At 43.4% G+C, this 18,421-nt stretch overlaps 1 protein-coding gene across 1 annotated transcript in view; it reads right to left on the bottom strand.

Annotated features, from left to right (window-relative positions):
• Positions 1-578: 578 nt before the first annotated feature.
• The window catches only part of Dock4 (dedicator of cytokinesis 4), a 421,543-nt gene continuing 403,700 nt past the window's right edge, over positions 579-18,421 (bottom strand). The window contains exons 43-52 of the mRNA XM_013024050.1: positions 17,796-17,879; positions 15,708-15,827; positions 15,304-15,425; positions 14,842-14,962; positions 13,653-13,734; positions 13,388-13,497; positions 10,987-11,059; positions 9,094-9,207; positions 6,418-6,479; positions 579-2,510 (exon numbers count right to left, since the gene is read on the bottom strand). Of these exons, the coding sequence (XP_012879504.1) occupies positions 2,076-2,510; positions 6,418-6,479; positions 9,094-9,207; positions 10,987-11,059; positions 13,388-13,497; positions 13,653-13,734; positions 14,842-14,962; positions 15,304-15,425; positions 15,708-15,827; positions 17,796-17,879 (1,323 nt within the window). The 3' untranslated portion in view covers positions 579-2,075. The remainder of the gene's footprint in view (positions 2,511-6,417; positions 6,480-9,093; positions 9,208-10,986; positions 11,060-13,387; positions 13,498-13,652; positions 13,735-14,841; positions 14,963-15,303; positions 15,426-15,707; positions 15,828-17,795; positions 17,880-18,421) is intronic.

Raw genomic sequence — 18,421 nt, 5'->3', positions numbered from 1 at the left:
TAGAAATACACACACACAGGAGAAATTCAACTGTTCACTGCCAATTTTTTAATTTTATTTTTATTTTTTAAAAAAACAGCTTCAAGAGCAAATAACACTGATTTATTCTGTGCCCAAGCACTAGTTGAGAAAACCTATTAAATTACACAAGAAAAGGAAATCAAAGAGGCTTTGTTATCTTATGCATGTCATCTATTTAAATGGAAAGTTTTGCTTCTTTAAAGCAATAGAAATACAGTTTCCTACATATATATTTATATATTTATATATATTTTAGAGTGTGATTACAAACACAGAGTGTTATTTTCAAATGCAAAAGCTAGTTCAAGAAATTTCCAACTGCAAAACTTGCAAGATACAAAGCTAAAATCCATATGATCCTTTCCTCAATTATGAATACTTTCACTAAACATAAATATTTTTAACATATATTAATTTTTTCTGACATTCAAAATTGTAAAGTCAATATGGCAGAATTATTGTTAAAAGCACATATTTACAAATCTTCTTTTTCCATACATAAAGTATTTGGCATAATTATAACAATCATACTGCATCCACAACTGTTTGCTTTTCTTTTTCTTTTTTTTTTACACATAATGGTATCTTTTATTAAAATTAACCAGTTATGTACAAAAATACTCGAACATTTATTATAGAAAACTTCTATAACCAGCCTCAACAGTGTATGCCTGCTGAATGGTTTCATTAAGAGAATATAAAAAAGTGGTCACTGCCTTCCAGGTTAAGCTATCAACAAAAACAAACTCAGTTAAACTAAACTGAGTTTCCCAACAAAAGAGGGAAAATATTTAACAGTATGATTTAAAATACAGTTCATAGCTATTGTCAGTTGAGTGTTATAAACAGTCAGTTAATGAAAAAAAAAGATACAAAATACATTACTACATACAAGGTGCTTTTTTCCACACTCCTACTGCTTATACTCATGTCTACCTAGAGCTAAGATGCTAAATTGCCATATTCAAGCTAGAACCATCTACAGTCAACTCCTCCAACCAAAGGATCACAGGATTAGCTGGGAAGCCAAGCTCCTCAGGTAAGAATGCAGTCTGGAGGAATTTTTTTTTATTCTGTGCAGGATTCAAAGTTAATGTCCTTGCCTTTTGAGAGGCCTTTTGTCATTTAATCATGTTAATATATTGTCACTAAGGTTTTTTTTTCTTTATTCACGTTATTGATTTAATACTGTCCTGTATTGATTCCTGAATGCTTGTTAATGAGACACAGTAATTTGTGCCTATTTAATACTTGAACATCTGCTCTTCTTCAATGACACATTTTATATAGGAAACGATCAAGTAAGGAAGCACAAAATTCAAGTAAACATTTCTCTTGGGGTCATTTTGCTTAATCTAGCTGATTGGAGCTCTGAAAGCAAATTGCACCTGGCAAAGAAATACAGTAGATAGCATGGCATCAAGGGTACTAGAGAATTCACAAAGTCGAGTGTTAAGAATGTAGACAGCTATCAAACACCGCAAGAGTCTCCACCAAGTGTTTTGTTTCAAGAACAAAACAATCCAGGCAACTCCTTATGCTTATTGTCTAAGGAGCCGGGCCTGCGTCCACCTTCATTCAGAGACTGGGGGCATGGATCATTCTGCTCCAAGAAGAGCCAGAAAAATGAGTTGTTCACACAAGTCTTCCAAAGCAAGGACGCTGTGGTTGGATGTGCACTCACCAAACATTCCTTCTCCCAGCATCCAGTATTCAGTGAAAAGTATATAACATTGGTTGTATTGTTTGACAATATCCTATCGGGTTTAAGACTGAAACTATGCTTTTAAAAAAAAAAAAGTGAACATAAAAAGATACAAAAGGACTCTGGATCGCCATTCACCACTTTCATATGAGACACAGCCATAGCTCACGAGACACCTGCAGTTTGAGATCAGTTAACTTTTACTATTGTGCAACATTAGATTGGGAAGCGAGTGGTAATTCCATTCATCTCGAGAAAGAGAGCTGAGTAAGTAAAGTGCCTGCGCTACAAGTCTTCGTCTTATGCTGTAAACGGCCACAGAACTCACCGCAGGGACACAGAGAAGCGATTACAACTGAGAGACCTTGCGGGGCAGGGGCCTGGGCCTGGGCCCCGGCTCAGTCCTCCGGGTCCCGTTCTCCAGGTGGCCGGGCCTGGCGGCCAGGGGCTTGGGGGGCAAGGCAGGAGGCTCGGAGGTGGCGGGGATGGAGAGGCTGTGAGGTAGTGGGACGGGGCGCCGCAGAGTCCGCTCGTAGACGCTGTAGGGAGGGGGTGTCTTGCTCTCCTTGCACACGGGCTCCTCGGGTCCCCCCGGCCCCCCGAAGCTGGACAGCGACACGGACTGTTCGTTCACCTGATTTTCAAAGCCTGAGGTTTCCGACGTGCTACACCGGCTGAGAGACGAGATGCCGCTGCTGTAGCTGCCCGACAGCACCGGGGAGTTGGAGGTCAGTCCTGGGGAGTGGTACTCCACGGGGGAGGGGGTGAAGGACTGCGCCGAGCCCTGAGGCCGAGGAGAGGGGAGGAGAGGGAGAAGGGGGGGACACAGCAGAGTCAGGGACTCAGTCCGCAGCCTGAAGCCCTAGCCTCGAACGCTGGAAGGTCTGACATGCATCACTCACAAGGATGTGTTGGGTTAAACTCCTGTACAATTACTTAGCTACTACCACCACCACTAAATTGGGGGTGGAGGAGGGCAAATTCAACGCCCCAGCAGGTGACCCTATTTCAACACAGCTGTTAAGGACGTGACATTGGCCCTAGTCCTGCACTGGTTTCCTTACAAAAGACATGTGGACAACAGGAGATTGGGAGAAGACTGGCACACAGAAAAAATCCTCTCTAGGAGGACCCAGAAAGGCTAGCCATGGAGAGAGACCTCCAGAGACACTGAGTTTGTCTTTGCCCCTACCTCGGACTTCCAGTCTCCAGACTCTAAGACTCCAAATGGAAAATAAGCTTCTGTCATCAACGCTACTCCTGCCCCCCAGCTGTGGTACTTTACAGTCACTCAAGCTGACTAATACACCCAGACTCACAGCTGAGTGTTGCCACAGGTGACACTGGAAATACCCATCAGCCACTTTTACTTATCTGCGAGACCCCCACCCCTTGACCACCTGCCATTTGCAAAGAGAAAGGATAAATCTGCAAGAGAATCTGGAGGCATGCCATTGGTTCTGACTCTAATAGAGAGGCAAGAGAACTAGAGAAGTAGAGCTTTGGGGGCCCCATTTGCAGTGTCCTGCATGGGCTCCCATGGCAGGTCTCAGGGGAGCCTAAGGCTGGGGAAGGGGGTGCCCTAGCTATCAGAGACCTTCACCCTCACATAATATTCCTCAGCTGACATGTGGACTGGGCTCTAGCTGAGATGTGAGCTGTTTCATCGCTGGTTTTTCTTTTCTTTTTGTTTTGTTTTAAGCCCTAATAACTTGCTAATTCTCAAAAGCAGACAGAATGCAAACAGAACTCCAGATTTCTGGCATTTCACAAAGAACTGAAAGCTCTATCACGACAGTGCACATTTCCTCAATGGAGATAATCTTTTGAAGCCAGGCAGGGCCATCTTTACAAAACAGGCCATGAAGGTTTCCATTTCCCCATCAAGTCACCCTCTTCCACCCAGTGCTCCACCCAGCCTCCTCCTGAGCTATTTATGAATGGCAGCTCTTCCCCTAGTCTGGCATCCTACTCTGTTGTTCCCACATTTGGGGTCCTCAGGATTTGTAATGAGAACTGAGAGATGTTCGATGGAAAGATGTTGCCATAGAGAAAGGCTGCATTAATAAATTCATGAACTCTGGTGTATATTCAAAGCATATTATCATATTAAAGAAACCCAAACAACATTGTTTTGGCCCAGTGCTTTCTAAGCTTATTTGACCACACACTATTTTTTCACTTATCACCTAATGTCCTATAAATGCATGTTCCATGGAACACACTTGGAGAAAACGCTTCCACAGGCTAACTCTACCTTGCTCTCCAGTTTTAAACAAAAACAGCATTGATACATACAAATCCTTGTAAATTAAGCACAGCAACTAGCAGATACAAATTCACTGCTGTCTTTGTCAAAACTTAGACCTCAACAGCAAAACAAGGCAGGTTAAGTCCAGTCTTCTCTAGCAGACTAATCCTGTCACTTAATTGTTGGGAGAAAAAAAATCCAATCAAAGTCTATTGGTGAAGGCAGTGTGACCTGCATTCTAATGACAGCAAAACTCACAACTTGGTAGTAGTGTGCCCTCTAAATGAAAACTGAAGTTACAACACAAGATTTCCATCTATCTTCTTTTTCAAGCCCCATTTGTGAAGACACAATTACAACACAGCCTGTGGCTTGTAAAAATACAGGTCCGGAGAGACATAGTATCTGCCAGCATGCTAACTCAGACAGTTTGACAGCTGCTACCTGAACACATTCAGCCTGTGGATGCTTTTTGATTTTTGTTGGTTGCTTGAACTCAGGGACTTGCCTTCATACAGCTCTACATGTTCAGCTGGCACTCTATCACTTGAGTCACACATCCAGCCTAGCTGTGTGTTGGTTATTTTAATGGCAGATTCTCACAGAGCTTCCTTTCCAGGCTGCCCTTGAACTGAGATCCTTCAGGCATCAGCCTTCTGAGTGGCTAGGATTACAGGTGTGAGTTATCCATGCTCAGCTTGTGAGTGCATTTTGCTCATTAGGAATTAATCTCCTAGCTAACCTGTGGTCTTATAATCAACCTGCATAATCAAGTCAAAAAACACAGATGATAATTGCATAGCAACTGTGGAAACTCTTAAAGAAAAGTCAGGTTGCTGCCCTTCCCTCTTCAGGATGACAAGCAATGGCTTCCAAAGCAAATGCTATCATGTAGACTTTATGGTAACAGCTGCGTTGCAGAATGGCAACAAAACCTGCAAAGCATCTGCATTTACTAGCACGTTTCTACGTCAGAAATTGTGGTGATGCAAATGAAATCACACTTCTTTTCCAACTATTCTCATTGTTTCCCAGATTCTTGCTATGTATCCTTAGCAGCACAGATGCATCATGCCCCCTACATTTGCTGAGGCCAATTTGTCCTTTGCACATTAGCTGGAACTCTCTCATCAATAGGAAACAGAGTGTGTAACTCCGAAGTCACTCTTTCAAGGCTTCCTTCAACCTCTCTTATTTGCTTCCAGTGCAGCCGGGAGCTCCAAGCTCTCCTATGCATCGACAAGCCCTGCAGCTGCTCTGATTCAATTTGGATAGAAGCTAAATATTGTGCTTTATCTTCAGGAGGGATCAGGATATTTAGAGATGTAAAACACCCTGCCCAATTCAAATGTCTGACCTTTACCCATTCCTACGGTGGTCCTCAGATTTTTTAAAAATCCATTTTTACCATGGTAGACTATGCATTTTGAATGTAAATTACATTCATGGTATAAAATGGGGTATAAGAGATGAAACGGTGAAATTTAGTTTGGATGAATTTAGATGGATGAGGCTGATGAGAATGGCAAAAAACAAAACCCAAGAAAATAACCACCCTTTCACCCCCCTAAAGACGTAACCCTCCCCAAATAAAAACCAAACAAAAATGCAAAGCAAACAAAGCACCCTTCCAACCCACAGAATAGATTTTAATGTTTTTTAATATAAATGTGTGTGTGATATAAATGTGTGTGTGTGTGTGTGTGTGTGTGTGTGTTTGATGTGCTCTAACCCAAAACAATAGGCTGGAAATGTTCAGGGAGTTATCCAGGGACCATATATATATATATATATATATATATATATATATATATATATATGTATGTATTTTTCCTTTCTTTTCTCCCTTCTCCTTTTTTCAGGTAGGACAATACAGGATGGCTCTATACTTGCTAGGCAGGCACTTTACCTCTTGAGCTAGAATTTTCTGCTTTGTTTTTGAGACAGGATCTTGTTTTTTTTTTGCCTAGGCCTGCCTGGACCATAATCCTCCTATTTACACTTCCCGCTAGCATGACAGGTAGACACTACTGTGTCTAGCTATTGGTTGAGCTGGAGTCTCATGAACTTTTTTTTTTTCTTTTTAACCAGGCTGGCTTCAAACTTATGATCTCTGTCCTTTGAGTAGATGCTGCCTAGGATTACAAATGTGCATTCCTAGCACCTGGCGATGGGATCATATTTCTTACCTTCGTTGAGGAGACATGCTGACTCTAGTTTTTTAGGTGCTCGTTGTTATTATTTGGAGAAGAAGCTCATAAGCCAAAAGAGGAAACAACAACAAAAATCATCTTTTCTTCCTCATTTCCCCCTCCCTCTTCCTTTTATACCTTTGCCTTGTTTGCGTGAATAAAAGCACCGTTTTATGTACTTGGGATGAGACTTAGGAAATAAATAGACCTGGGCGAGTCTCTAGCCTCAGCCTAAGGAGAGCCTGTACCTTCAATGGGGACCGGCCGGCCGGCGAGGGGGACACTGATGTGGTGTGTCTTGCTGGTGAAGCTGTAAACGGAAAGAGAGAACATGTCAGCCAAGAAAAAAACAAACAGCTGAGTATCTGCAAGTGCCCTCCACCGTGTGCAAACCCAGACACATAACCCAGTGTGGAAGAGCTTCTGAAGCAAGGGATGGGGAGAAACTACATGATGCCCATCTGGGGCAGACGAGGCTCACGAGGGATGATGTGACCAAGACACGGGCCAGCCACGGCAATGCTGAAAGCACTGTGTGAGAACCAAAAGCTGGCCCAGCCTCAAGGTGCTTTCCCATCGCTTAGTCTCTCTATGCATGCCACGGGAGTGCATTAAACCATCCTCCCCATTCCTCCCCTCCCAGAACAGATGACCCACACATGATCCTGCCCAGGAATATCCCTCTTCAAGTGGTGAGCCTTCTCTTCATCCCTTAGATGGGTATCTGTGGATGCCATCACTATCCCACCATCATAGCAAGGACAAAGGATTTCTCTGCTCTTCCCACGGGCTGCTCAGGGCTTCTTGGGCCTCACAGAGCATTGCTCTGTGAATGCATGGATCAAGCCAGCTGCCTAAAGCATGACTGCTCAGGGGCAAAGCGGCCTAGGAGAATGAACAGGAAGGTGAGGGCAAGGGTTCTTTTTTTGGGGGGGGCAGGGGGAGTCACACTTTGCCATCCACAGAGAGAATTCGGTTGAAAGCAGGCAAGTTGCTCTGTAATTAGCTGCCACTCTCCCAGCGGTCACGTTCAGGTTTCTAACTGGCAAGAAAACTACAGCAAGGTTGAAAGGAAGAAAGACAGAGAGTGACAGAGACCCACAACATGAGCACAGACGAGGACATCACGTCGACCATGAGAGATGTCAGTGCAGAAGGGACCGCGGCCCTGTCAAGGTAACTATGAGAGGTAAGGTCACCAGGGAGCGCTGATCCCAGGGGACCAGGGAGAGTGGCTCCCCATCACTCGGTGCACGCAGTCCAACACATCACCTTCCAACACCTGCTGGAGTCCTCCTCTCGCATCAATTGTGAGGCGCACATGCCCTGAGCACTTCTCTGGAGGAAGAGATTTCCACAGACCTCCAATAGCCCCACCCGTACCTCTATAGTTAGCTTTGAACTGGTCTAGGATTCTACCACCAAATATTATTATTCCTTAATAATACCTATCAATGCTTGGCTCCTTTAAAAAAAATGCCTTTCCAGTTCCCGTCTTCACTGACGCAGCCAGGCTAAGTTGGAGACTGCCTAAATATACGCTCATCATGAATGAAACACAGACAATTTTGCTGATGAATCTTAATCTTCCGTGAGCCCACTGATTTATAATAAACAGTAAAGTTAGAGTTCTGATTTTTTTTTTGGGGGGGGGAGGTAGTACTGGAGTTTGAATTCAAGGCTTGTGCTTGCTGGGCAGGTGCTCTACTACTTGAGTCACACTCTTTAAGCCCTTTTTTTGCTTTAGTTATTTTCAGACAGGGCTTCATGTTTTGGCTCAGGGATGGCCTGTCTTACCTCTGTCTCCTGTATAGCTAGTATGATAGGTACGTACCACCATATTTGGCTTATTGGTTGGAATGAGGCCTTGCTAACATTTTTGCCCTGGCCGAACCATGATGTTCCTCATCTCTGCCTGCTCAGTAGCCGGGATTGCAGGCATGTGCTACCATATCTGACCTTTTCAATAATTGTAAGTGACTTGACTTTTAGCTTTGACAAATTTAGGACTGGGTACTTATCGAGTTTATTTTTTATTTTTGTTGGTCATGGGGCTTAAACTCTGGGCTTAGGCGCTGTCCTTGTGCTTTTCAGCTCAAGGTGAGCACTCTACTGCTTGAGCCACAGCGCCACTTCTGGTTTTCTGTTGGTTTATTAGAGATAAGAGTCTCATGGACTTTCTTGTCTGGGCTGGCTTTGAACTGTAATCTTCAGATCTCAGCCTCCTGAGTAGCTAGGATTACAGGTGTGAGACACTATTTTTTAAAATAGTAAGGTCAACTTTCTTTTCTTAAAAAGAAAAAAAGAAAGAAAACAGGAGGACTATATGTAAGGTATAACAAATAAAGCACTGATGATTATTTCAGAAACCCTAACATTCTGATTCAGTAGGTCTGAGGTTAGGCTGGAGAATGTGCTTCTTGAACTACAACCCTGAAGGACACAGTCCCCTGAATCAGCCCTGTGAGAAACACCATTTCTTCCAGCGGCAGATAACTCTGGATGCCAGAAGCCCACTAAAGTCACAGTTACTTAGTTCCTCGGCAGGGGCAACTGAAACTTGGGCATGAATCCAGAATTAGATTGGAAAAAGCAGCTGAGTTAGCAAACGTTGGTAAGAATCAGGTGTTGCAAGCAAAGCACAGAGGACATGTGAGTGGCCTCCTGGGTTAGAGGGCTGAGGACGGGGCGTGGAGCCGGGCACCCGAGGAACCCTGCCAGAGCGGCTTCCTGGGGGCCCATCATTGTCTGACTCAGTGTAGCCCAAGTCCAGGAAAGGGAAGCACAAGAAGCAAATTACGTAGCTGCCCCAGGTTTTACCTCAGCGATCACATTCCTACCTTTCTCTGAGGAATTCAGGACATGCTGGAGTGCCAATAAAATTTATTTTATAGAGCGATTAGTCAGAGGCTTCAAATACCCACCAGTCTGTGTGGGTCTTGGAGGGACAGGGGGGGAGATAAGTTTCCCACTATCCGACATGTTCTTGGCTTCCTTCCCACTGTCCAGGCTCCAGCTGCTAGGGGTGGGGTTCACAGCTGGAAGGGAATAACACAGCTAAAAACACATGGTCCAGCTTTCCTTCCCAACGCTTGAGATCTCAGCAGCAACTTAGAACTATCCAGAATTAAAAAAAAAAAATCAACTGGATTAAAAAAAAACAAACCTAAAAAAACAACAAACAAGAAACCTCCAGCATACTAACTAAACCTTTGTTAATTGGCTATCTAACAATTGACACTTAATTGGGTGGTAGCAAGTCTCTCTCATTTTTCTTAAGCTGTCAAACATGACTACGAATCTCTACATTGCACTGTGTACAGTTGTGGGAAAACAGGAAGATGATAATCATCGCTGTATTTTAAAATCAGGGTTGTAGCGGCGACTTCTGGATAAATGGCACTCAAAATAGGAGTAGGCATTAGCATGCTATTTCAACTGGGTGGTAGAACTCATGGCCAGGCCATGTCACCTCACTGACCAATTCTTTCAAGAAAGGACTCTTGTTCCTGAAATCAATAGATCATAGTGAAGTATGCTGTTAAGAAAAATAATTTGGGATTCTGACAGTTATTCTTATTTTGTCATCTGTCTGCTGTGGGCTTCATTAAGATGTAAGAATATAGAACAGGCCCACTGGGAACTGGAACAATTACACAGGTTATGGAAGTCACTGCCCAGCAATGATAGCTCTAATAGTTATGGTCCAAGAGATTGTTCCCTGTGCAGATACTGCCATCTCATGGACATACTGGGGAACTGCACATTGTCTCATTAAATTACTGCTTTGGTTTAATAGGGATGGAATTGCTTTTAAAAGACGTCTCCCCCCCCCCCCCCCCCCCCCCCGCCCCGCCATGCCTTTTAAATTTGCCTTGTGGTTTTTCTTGAGTAGAAGAGGTGAGAACAATAGCACATTCTTAAATTCTGCTGGAAAAGATAAACACTTGACTTACAACATTAAGGCTAATTTCCTGTTCTAAAATAATTTTGGCCAGAGGCCTTCGCTAATATCTATGTTGCTTTAGAAAGTTTCAATGTTAATGTATCAGTGTCCTCAAATGGTAATGCAGTCTCATTCTTAACGAGTGCAATTAAAGTGCACTTTACCGGGACATTTCTTTGCAAACTCATGATGATTTATTGAGGGGGGGGGGTGGAATGCAGCATTCCTATTTTTGAAGCTTGTGCAAGCCCCACCTCCATAGTTGTAAAAGTGACAGTTAACCCACTCTTCTGCAGAGTTGCCCATACTGATGCCAATTTGATTACCACTATGCATGTGTTTAGTTCTCATTTGCCTCGAGGCAGGGCACACTCCATTATGCACTGCATTGCGATTCTTAAACAGTAGTTAATTGTAAAAGAGCCATAGCTGCATTACCACAAACAACGGATGAGCTGGCTGAATGTGGAGTTCTGTAAGGGAGACAGGGCATGGGGCACAGAATCAATCTGGGAAATTACTCTTTTCATTGTGCTGAAGTAGTAGCCTAATTGGCAACTTCGTCTCTGGAAGAGCAGGCATAGCCCGGGTGAGTCACTGAATGACAACGAAAATCTTGAAACACAGCAGGGGCAGGGAAGGGGGATTCCTACTCACTCACATTCTCACATTAAGTCTCACAAGTACATTGTTGACGATGAGAGCATCACGGATGATTGACCTCATGAATTTTGAAGAACAAAGTCCTGAGCTAGTCCTGAGCAGGAAGGATCTGGAGCTATGCCTTCCACATGACACACGAAAGGGAGAAAATGAGGGTGAAACAAACCCCTAGGCATCTCAGGACTGATAAGGACTGGTTCACACTGACCTTTCTCAGGAGCAGAGAGGTTTGGGTCACTGCGTGGCAAGGCTCCATCACCAATATGATTCAACAGCATCCTCTGGAAAGGGACGAGAGTCTACCATTACCATGCAGTACAGTGACATGTGAGACAAAGTGACATGATTACCTCCTTATGCAAACTTTTAGTTCAAAATGGTTTCTATGGGGTAAGATGAGCCTGGGAACAAAGAATTGAATTATACTTAAGGAGAAAAGACTCAGGTTTTGAGAAAGAGAGCATGGTGTTTAAATGGTAAGTGATTCTAATGAACAATCCTATTGAATATATGGGAAATATGCATTAAATTATAGCTAAGCTATGGTGTTCTACATAAATATAAAAGCTAGACTGGAAATATGAAATATAGGTAAAAATTAGGGGAGAAATATGAACTTACCAAAAAATAAAAGTCTGAAGTGAGTGGACTTAAGCCTCCCTACAATTTATAATCTTACGATAGGTATAAAAACACAGTAAATAAATAATTAAAATAATAATTAAGCTCCACTTCTGGCCTTTCTGGTGTTTAATTGGAGGTAACAGTCACTTTCTTGCTCTGGCTGGCTTTGAACCACAAGTCTCAGATCTCAGCATCTGGAGTAGCTAGGATTACAGATGTAAGCCACCAGCACCCAGAAATTTGTCATCTTTAACCTATCTAAAATGTCAATGTTACATGGCCCTGCCAACTATACATTTTTTAAAGTATCAAGTCCTTTCAAATAAAATGCACCACAGCCCTGTGAACTGTTGTAATTCTGACTACATACATACTGCTTCAGTTTTTTTTTTTCCAAAGCAGAAAACTCAGGGGTTTAATCAGGGAGGTGTTCCGAGTTCCTCACGCTGGCAACATGACCTAAAGCAGATGGGCCAAACTGCAAAGTCCCCTTGAAACAGCCATGACAAAGGGAAGTAAAACTGGTTATCTGGTTCAGCCAGACGCACTCCGATATCATTTCTGCCAGACATCACTGCTGTGCAGGGAAGGTTTCCTGGGACTTTCGAGAAGATCACACAATCAGCAAAGATCAACCAATCAAGCCAAATCCCACTCGCTCTCATCTACTTCCAGATGCAGCCACAGACTTCTGCCAGGATGGTGTAGAAAAACAGAGAAATTAGCCAGACAGACAGAAGGAACTAATTTTCTCCGCTCTTAAATCAGTCCCAAATTAGCTGTGAAACTCAGGGCTACACATGAATCATTAGTTTTGAACCTCCTCTTCGAAGGTACAGCTTAAGTAGATAAGAGGCAAGAGGAAAGAATGCTGACAGTAGCATATTTCTCCTCCAGAGGTGTGTGTGTGTGTGTGTGCATGTGTGTGTGTGCGCGCGCGCGCGTGCGCTGAGGTTTGAATTCAAGGCCTCTTGCTTGCTAACAGGCTAAGGCAAGGGCTCTACCACTTGAGCCAGTCTGCCAGCCCTTTTTCTGTGGGTTATTTTTGAGGTGGAGTCTTGCTGGGCCAACCTGGACTGGAATCCTCCTGTTTGTGCTCTTCCCCACATAGCAGGGATGGCAAGTGCATGCCACTGCATCCAGTCATTGGTGGAGATGGAGTCCGTGACTTTCCTTTGCCCAGACTGGCTGCAAACCTCAGTACCCCAATTTCTGCCTCCCAAGTAGCTAGAACTGTAAGTTTGAGCCAACCATGCCTGGCTAGTTATTTTTTGAGATAGTTACTTTTTGAGCTATCTCAAAAATATTTACTCATTTGCCGGCACTTGTGTCTAGACGGTGATCTGCCTATTGTATGCTTCCTAGAAAAACCGGGACCTACAGGTGTATATCACTGCACCCACTTTCTAATATAGAGAAGGAGTATCACAGGCTTTTTTTTTACCCAGGTGGGCCTGTAACTGCAATCCTCACAATCTCAGCCTCCCATACAGCTAGGCTAACAAATGTGCACCACAGATGGCTATTGCTAGTGAAGGGCTCTCGTGTGCCTGGGCTAGCCTTGGAACTGTGATCTTTCTGATTTCTGCCTTGCAAGTAATTAGTAATCACAGGCATGAGGAATTGGCAGCCACCTTTCCCTGTCTCTTTTGCCTATAGGAGGAGTGACCCCCAGATTTCTGCTAGATGCCAACCACACGCACAGACAGCTCATTCGCCCAGCTCTCTCTGGGAATGTAGTCAGATCATGGAAGACACAGGCATTTCCCATTTCCCTGGGTTTTACCACAGGCACTGACCCCTGCATCCCTATCAGAAGTATGGTTCAGACAGAAATCCCTAACAACAGGCAGAAGACAGAGGTAGCTCGTCACCCAAATGGCCTGTGGTCCACTACCACCCCTTGGCAGCTATGCACACAGTCTCTGTGTGCTCCTGCAGTGAAGGGCCAGCATTGATCCTGTCATCTTCATCCACACAAGTACCTGGGAGGGCTCCACAGCTGTCGGGTAAATGGCACTGCATGGTCTCTCCCGTGGGGACAGGCAAGAGTTTTCTCTGGAATGTTTATGTTTGTCAGACAACAAAGGAGAAGCTGGGAAGAGAAGGAGGAATCATCAGTGTGTTGGACCTGCTCAGAGGAGGAAAAAGGGGAGCTGGAGCAATGAATCCCAGGAGAAAATGAAGCCATGGTGTCTGGGGTCTGAAAGGTTCTCTGGGTACCCTCCCCCCCCGCATTTAGGCACTGACCTCTGGCACTGGAAGGAGCAGAGCTTGTGACGTTAGGTGAAGCAGAGTGCGTAGAACTCAGGCTTGAGGTAGACGGGCTGGGCTGTGAGGACAGAGGATCATTGCACACTGTTCAGAGGCATCACATGACAAGGACATATTTGAAACAAACCCGTCCACAGCGTTTTTTGTTCTTTTCCAATTAGCAAAAACAAAAACCCAAGGCCAGTTTGCATGCTGGTTGGAATAGCCAGAAAAACCTTACTAACTCAAACTGATAAGGAGCCTGTCTGGATTGAGAATCTGTGATTTTCACAAGTGCCAACAGAACGCGTTTATATTAGTTTCAATTCCATTCTGTGATTCTACCCCAGTCAGTAGCTCACTCCTTCACCAAAGTGTAAGCAAAACCAGTTGCACTTCTAAAAAGCACAGAATCTGATGTCTTATGATCTTCTGAAATGTTCAAAGCAGGGCTAAAGTAGAGCGCTTACCTAGTAAGCACAAAGCCCTGAGTTCAAACTCCAGAACTTCAGAAAAAATATAGTAATAATGTCCAGAGAATAAACTGGTAGATACGTGTTTTGCCCCTTTTCCACAAACAGAGGAGGGGACAATTTCTTATCTCCTGTTTGCTTAATTTTACTGAACGTTCCTAAAGGCGATCTGCGCAACATCTAAATAAAGCGTTCTACTGAAAGAGTCATGTAGCCTCTACAATAACTAAAACATTATGCATTTTCTTTTATAGTGAAAATTGTTTGCTTTGTATATATATCTTCATATCTACAATATATATATGAAAATACATATACATATATATAAAATTAGTAGACAACATTTTATAATGGACTCTCCCATCATTCCTTGTTACAGAGCCACATGGAACTATGGAGAGAGAGGTAGTATGTGGTAACATGCTCCATGAATGCAGGATGGAGGAAGCAGAGAGTAGTCAAAGTCAGTGTCAAAGCTGACTCCAGGCAGCTCGCCTGGGTTTCTCCACTGCTTGGTCATGTCTTCTTAAAGGGATGGGCATTTTGTAGATTCCAAAAGACCAATAAAGCGGTAAGAGTGTTTAAAAGTTGGTCCTTAAGTCAAGTTCTTGCTTGAAGGTCTGTTCGTGAGCACAGCAGAATGAACAGACACTCTCAAGATTGAGACAGAAAAGGAAAAAAAAACACGAGCAGACAAAAAGCTAATCAAGTACCTGCATGTTAAAGACTTCATCAGAGCTTTCTGATTGCCCTGTAATATTGCTTACTTCAGCAGAAGCTTGGGAGGACAGGGAGGAGGAAGAATACCGGTTCACGGCTGGGTAACTTAATGGGCTGTGTCAAGAAGAGGAAAACAAAACAACACCAAAAACCATGGTCATTAACTCAATCTCACAATTGTACTTTGTCACATGCTGGCATGGTATAAAATGCCCAAGGGAAGACAAGAGACATCCTATTTTCTTGTCTCCTGTTTACCTCAATCTGATCAAATGTTTCAGTTAATTCATTTCTCAGACTGCTGCTGTTTTACCCACAGCAGATGCATGCAGCTGGAGGGTGGGCTCAGGATTTCGTTCAGGAATTGTGTTATTTAACAAATGATGCCACAGAGAACGTTGCCAAATCATCTTGTGGGGATGGCAAATTGTCAGGTAATTCTGAATACAACTTACCTGCGTCTAGGAATTACCCTGGTACCATCTGGGCTCATGGAAGCGGGCACTGAGCTCCGACACACCCGAGGGCTTCCATTAGGGAAATGGACAGGACTGGCTTGAATACAAGCAGAGAACTCCTAGAGGTGTGATCAAGAAAATACCCCATTACAGCCCTGAGAGAGGGCACACTGTGCCATATTTTTTAACATGGTTCATAAGCACATTCAAGGGATCTATTATAAGTTCTATCCCTCACTTATTTTCATAAAAGGTAAGCATGGGAATAGCAGACAACCCAGCTGTAATATGCGAAGGCTCCCTGGTAAATGCTGCAGTGTGGCAGAAACCCCAAAAGATGTCACTATTGGACGCTGAATCGGCTCTCTAGCAAGAAGCCAGTGGTGTTTGGGCACACGTACCTGTATCCCTAAGCTCGACTTCATCACAAAGAATTGGTCCACCAGCTTTTTGTGGAGGGGTCTCATATCTTGCGGAACAAACTTCTCATGCACAGCCAAACCGAATTCCAGAATTTGAGCCTAGATCACAGTATGAGGGGACACCCACATCAGGGACTTTTTCCTCACCAGTGTTTACCATAGACCAAGCACAGAACTGTGTGCTTTCTATGCTGCAGACCAAGTGTGCACTGGGAACTCCATTCTTTTTATCCTTTACATCTGACCAGTCCTGTGACAGGTGAGGAAACTGAGAGACATGAATTAACAGTTCAAATGGGATTTGAGCTTGGAACTGGCTTATTTCGGGCATTTGATTTTTCCCTGAGCTTCTTCTGCTCTGTATTTGAGATCTTTATACTCTATTTAATAGCCAGCAACCCTCTGGCTCTTTCCTGTTCTCAGGATGAGGAGAGAGGGGTCAGAATCCAGTCCATGTTTGGAAAGCTGGTCCCTCAGGGATCTCTTCTATGGACAGCTACCTCTCACCCACGTGACCATCCTCTCCTCATCAAGTTCTTCTGTGCTCCCTAATTCCTCCCACAGAGTCTCAAACACCTGTTGAGGAAGGAGAAAACGAACAAATTCAACTCTGCTCTGCTCAACTCTCAGTATTGTGTAAAATTTTGATTGAACAATAGCTATCTTCTATATTTCACACATGCCCGCAAGCTAACATAGTCAAAAGAATAAACTTCACAGTCTGGTAGAAAAAATACATCATCCATTCACAAGGTCTTGCTTGTATCTTTACATCTTGTGAAGATTTGAGGTTGATAGCTCAAGATCAAGCAAGACTGACCCCAGAGGGAGAGAGCACCGATCATCTCCCCTAAAGAGGTAGAAATTGCTCTGGAGGCCCACTTGCTACCAGCGTCTTTGCATAAAGGCAAAAATACCTTAAGCTGAATATGAAGGTACTTTTTGCAAGGAAGAAATGGAGTAGAATACATGTTGAGGCCTAAAGGGAGAAGCTGACCTTTGGAATGAGGGGATGGGAGGGATGTAGGCGTGGAGAGTAAGTGTAGGAGTTAGTAGTCTTCCCTATTTTACGGTTTTGAGGCAGTCTTCCTACATTACCTAGCCTGGCCTTGAGCTCTCTATCCTCCTGTCTTCCTCTTCAGCACTAGGATTACAGGTATGTGCTGAGTTGAGTCTCTTCCATTTTGTTTGGTTAATTTGTGATGAGGTCTCTAGCCCAAGCTGTCTTTGAAGTGTTCATCTCTCTGCCTTGACTTCTTAAACAGTTGGATTACATGTAAATGTCACCATACTGACCTCTCTTCCATTTGAAACTCTAGCTGTTAGGCGAACTCCCTTTCACTTAAATAATGTTGCAAGTTGGGTCATCCAGAAAATGAGACTCTGTGTGAGATCTTCATTGGGAAGAACCTGGGAATCATTGCTAGAGGGTAGAACTGGCCAGGAAATAAAAGTTGAGCTTCATGGCAGGATGCCAGCCCCCTGGCAAACCCAGGACCATTTGGGGCTTGTGAAGCTCTCAGAGTTGATGTGTGCTGGCCTCAAATGTCCAGGCTTTATTTTGTTATGGTGGGCAACTTGCTGTCTTATTTATTTTTGCAGCTAAGTAGGACGAAAAATACTTATTTGGAGCAGAAAATGATGAGTTATATCTAGTTTTTTCCTTATTATAGAATCTATAGGCTTAGTCTGCAAAACATAAAATTGTTCTAAAGCAAGCTCTCCATTGTCCATTCCTTCTTATAGCACTGGAGTAACAATTGCATTCATTCATGCACTCCTTCAACTATTTTGAGGTGTCCTAAACTTACTTAGGCCAAAAATTTTTTTATGACAAGTCAGTGATAAGCCTATTGGAATCTTCAGGGAGAGAACAGTAAAGGGAGAGACTGCATGAGATATTTGTTATGGTGGGCAACCTACTGTCTTATTTATTTTTGCGTGTAAGTAGGAAGAAAACCAGAAATTGGCAATTGGAATCTACTACAGGTAGATCACCAATGCATAGGACCACGCAGATAATTTTAAAGTAAGACAGTGAGAAGGTGATCTAATTCTACTACTTACTTGCTCGAGCATCAGCTCTCTTAACCGTGCAATTTTCTCCCCATCTTCAGGATGGCTTAATATATATTCTTTGACAAAGAATGCCTAGGAAGAGAGGGGTAATCAGTGTACTTCAGAAGAGTTACCAAGGAAGTAGATTATATCTATATATGTCTATATATATCTATACGTATCTATATATGACTTTGCATCTTTGGGGAAATGACATGATTATAAACCACATTGGGGAACAGATAGAGTAATTCCTATCTGTGTGTGGCTGGACAGAAGGAAGTCTAAGGAATAGGTTGTTAGAGGAAAAATCAAGGTTTGCAAACCAGTTCTCTTGGCAAAACAAAGAGCAAACCTATGTCAATAAGTTATATGGAATTCTGTGCAGAAATAAAGTGTGACTGAGATGATAGTCTCACATTCTAGATAAGTGCATCTTTCTAACTAGGACAAAGAAGACAGGGGAAAAGTCCACTTAAAGTATCATCTACACAAAATCAAACCTTTTTGGTTTTTTTTTTTGGGTCCGGTCGTGTGGCCTGAACTCTGGGCCTGGGTGCTGTCCCTCAGCTCTTCAGCTCAAGGCTAGCGCTCTACCACTTGAGCCACAGTGCCACTTCCGGCTTTTTTCTTTT

The sequence above is a fragment of the Dipodomys ordii genome, unplaced genomic scaffold, assembly GCF_000151885.1.
Source record: "Dipodomys ordii isolate 6190 unplaced genomic scaffold, Dord_2.0 Scaffold72, whole genome shotgun sequence".
Taxonomy (NCBI): domain Eukaryota; kingdom Metazoa; phylum Chordata; class Mammalia; order Rodentia; family Heteromyidae; genus Dipodomys; species Dipodomys ordii.
This window is presented reverse-complemented; position numbering and strand designations above follow the sequence as displayed.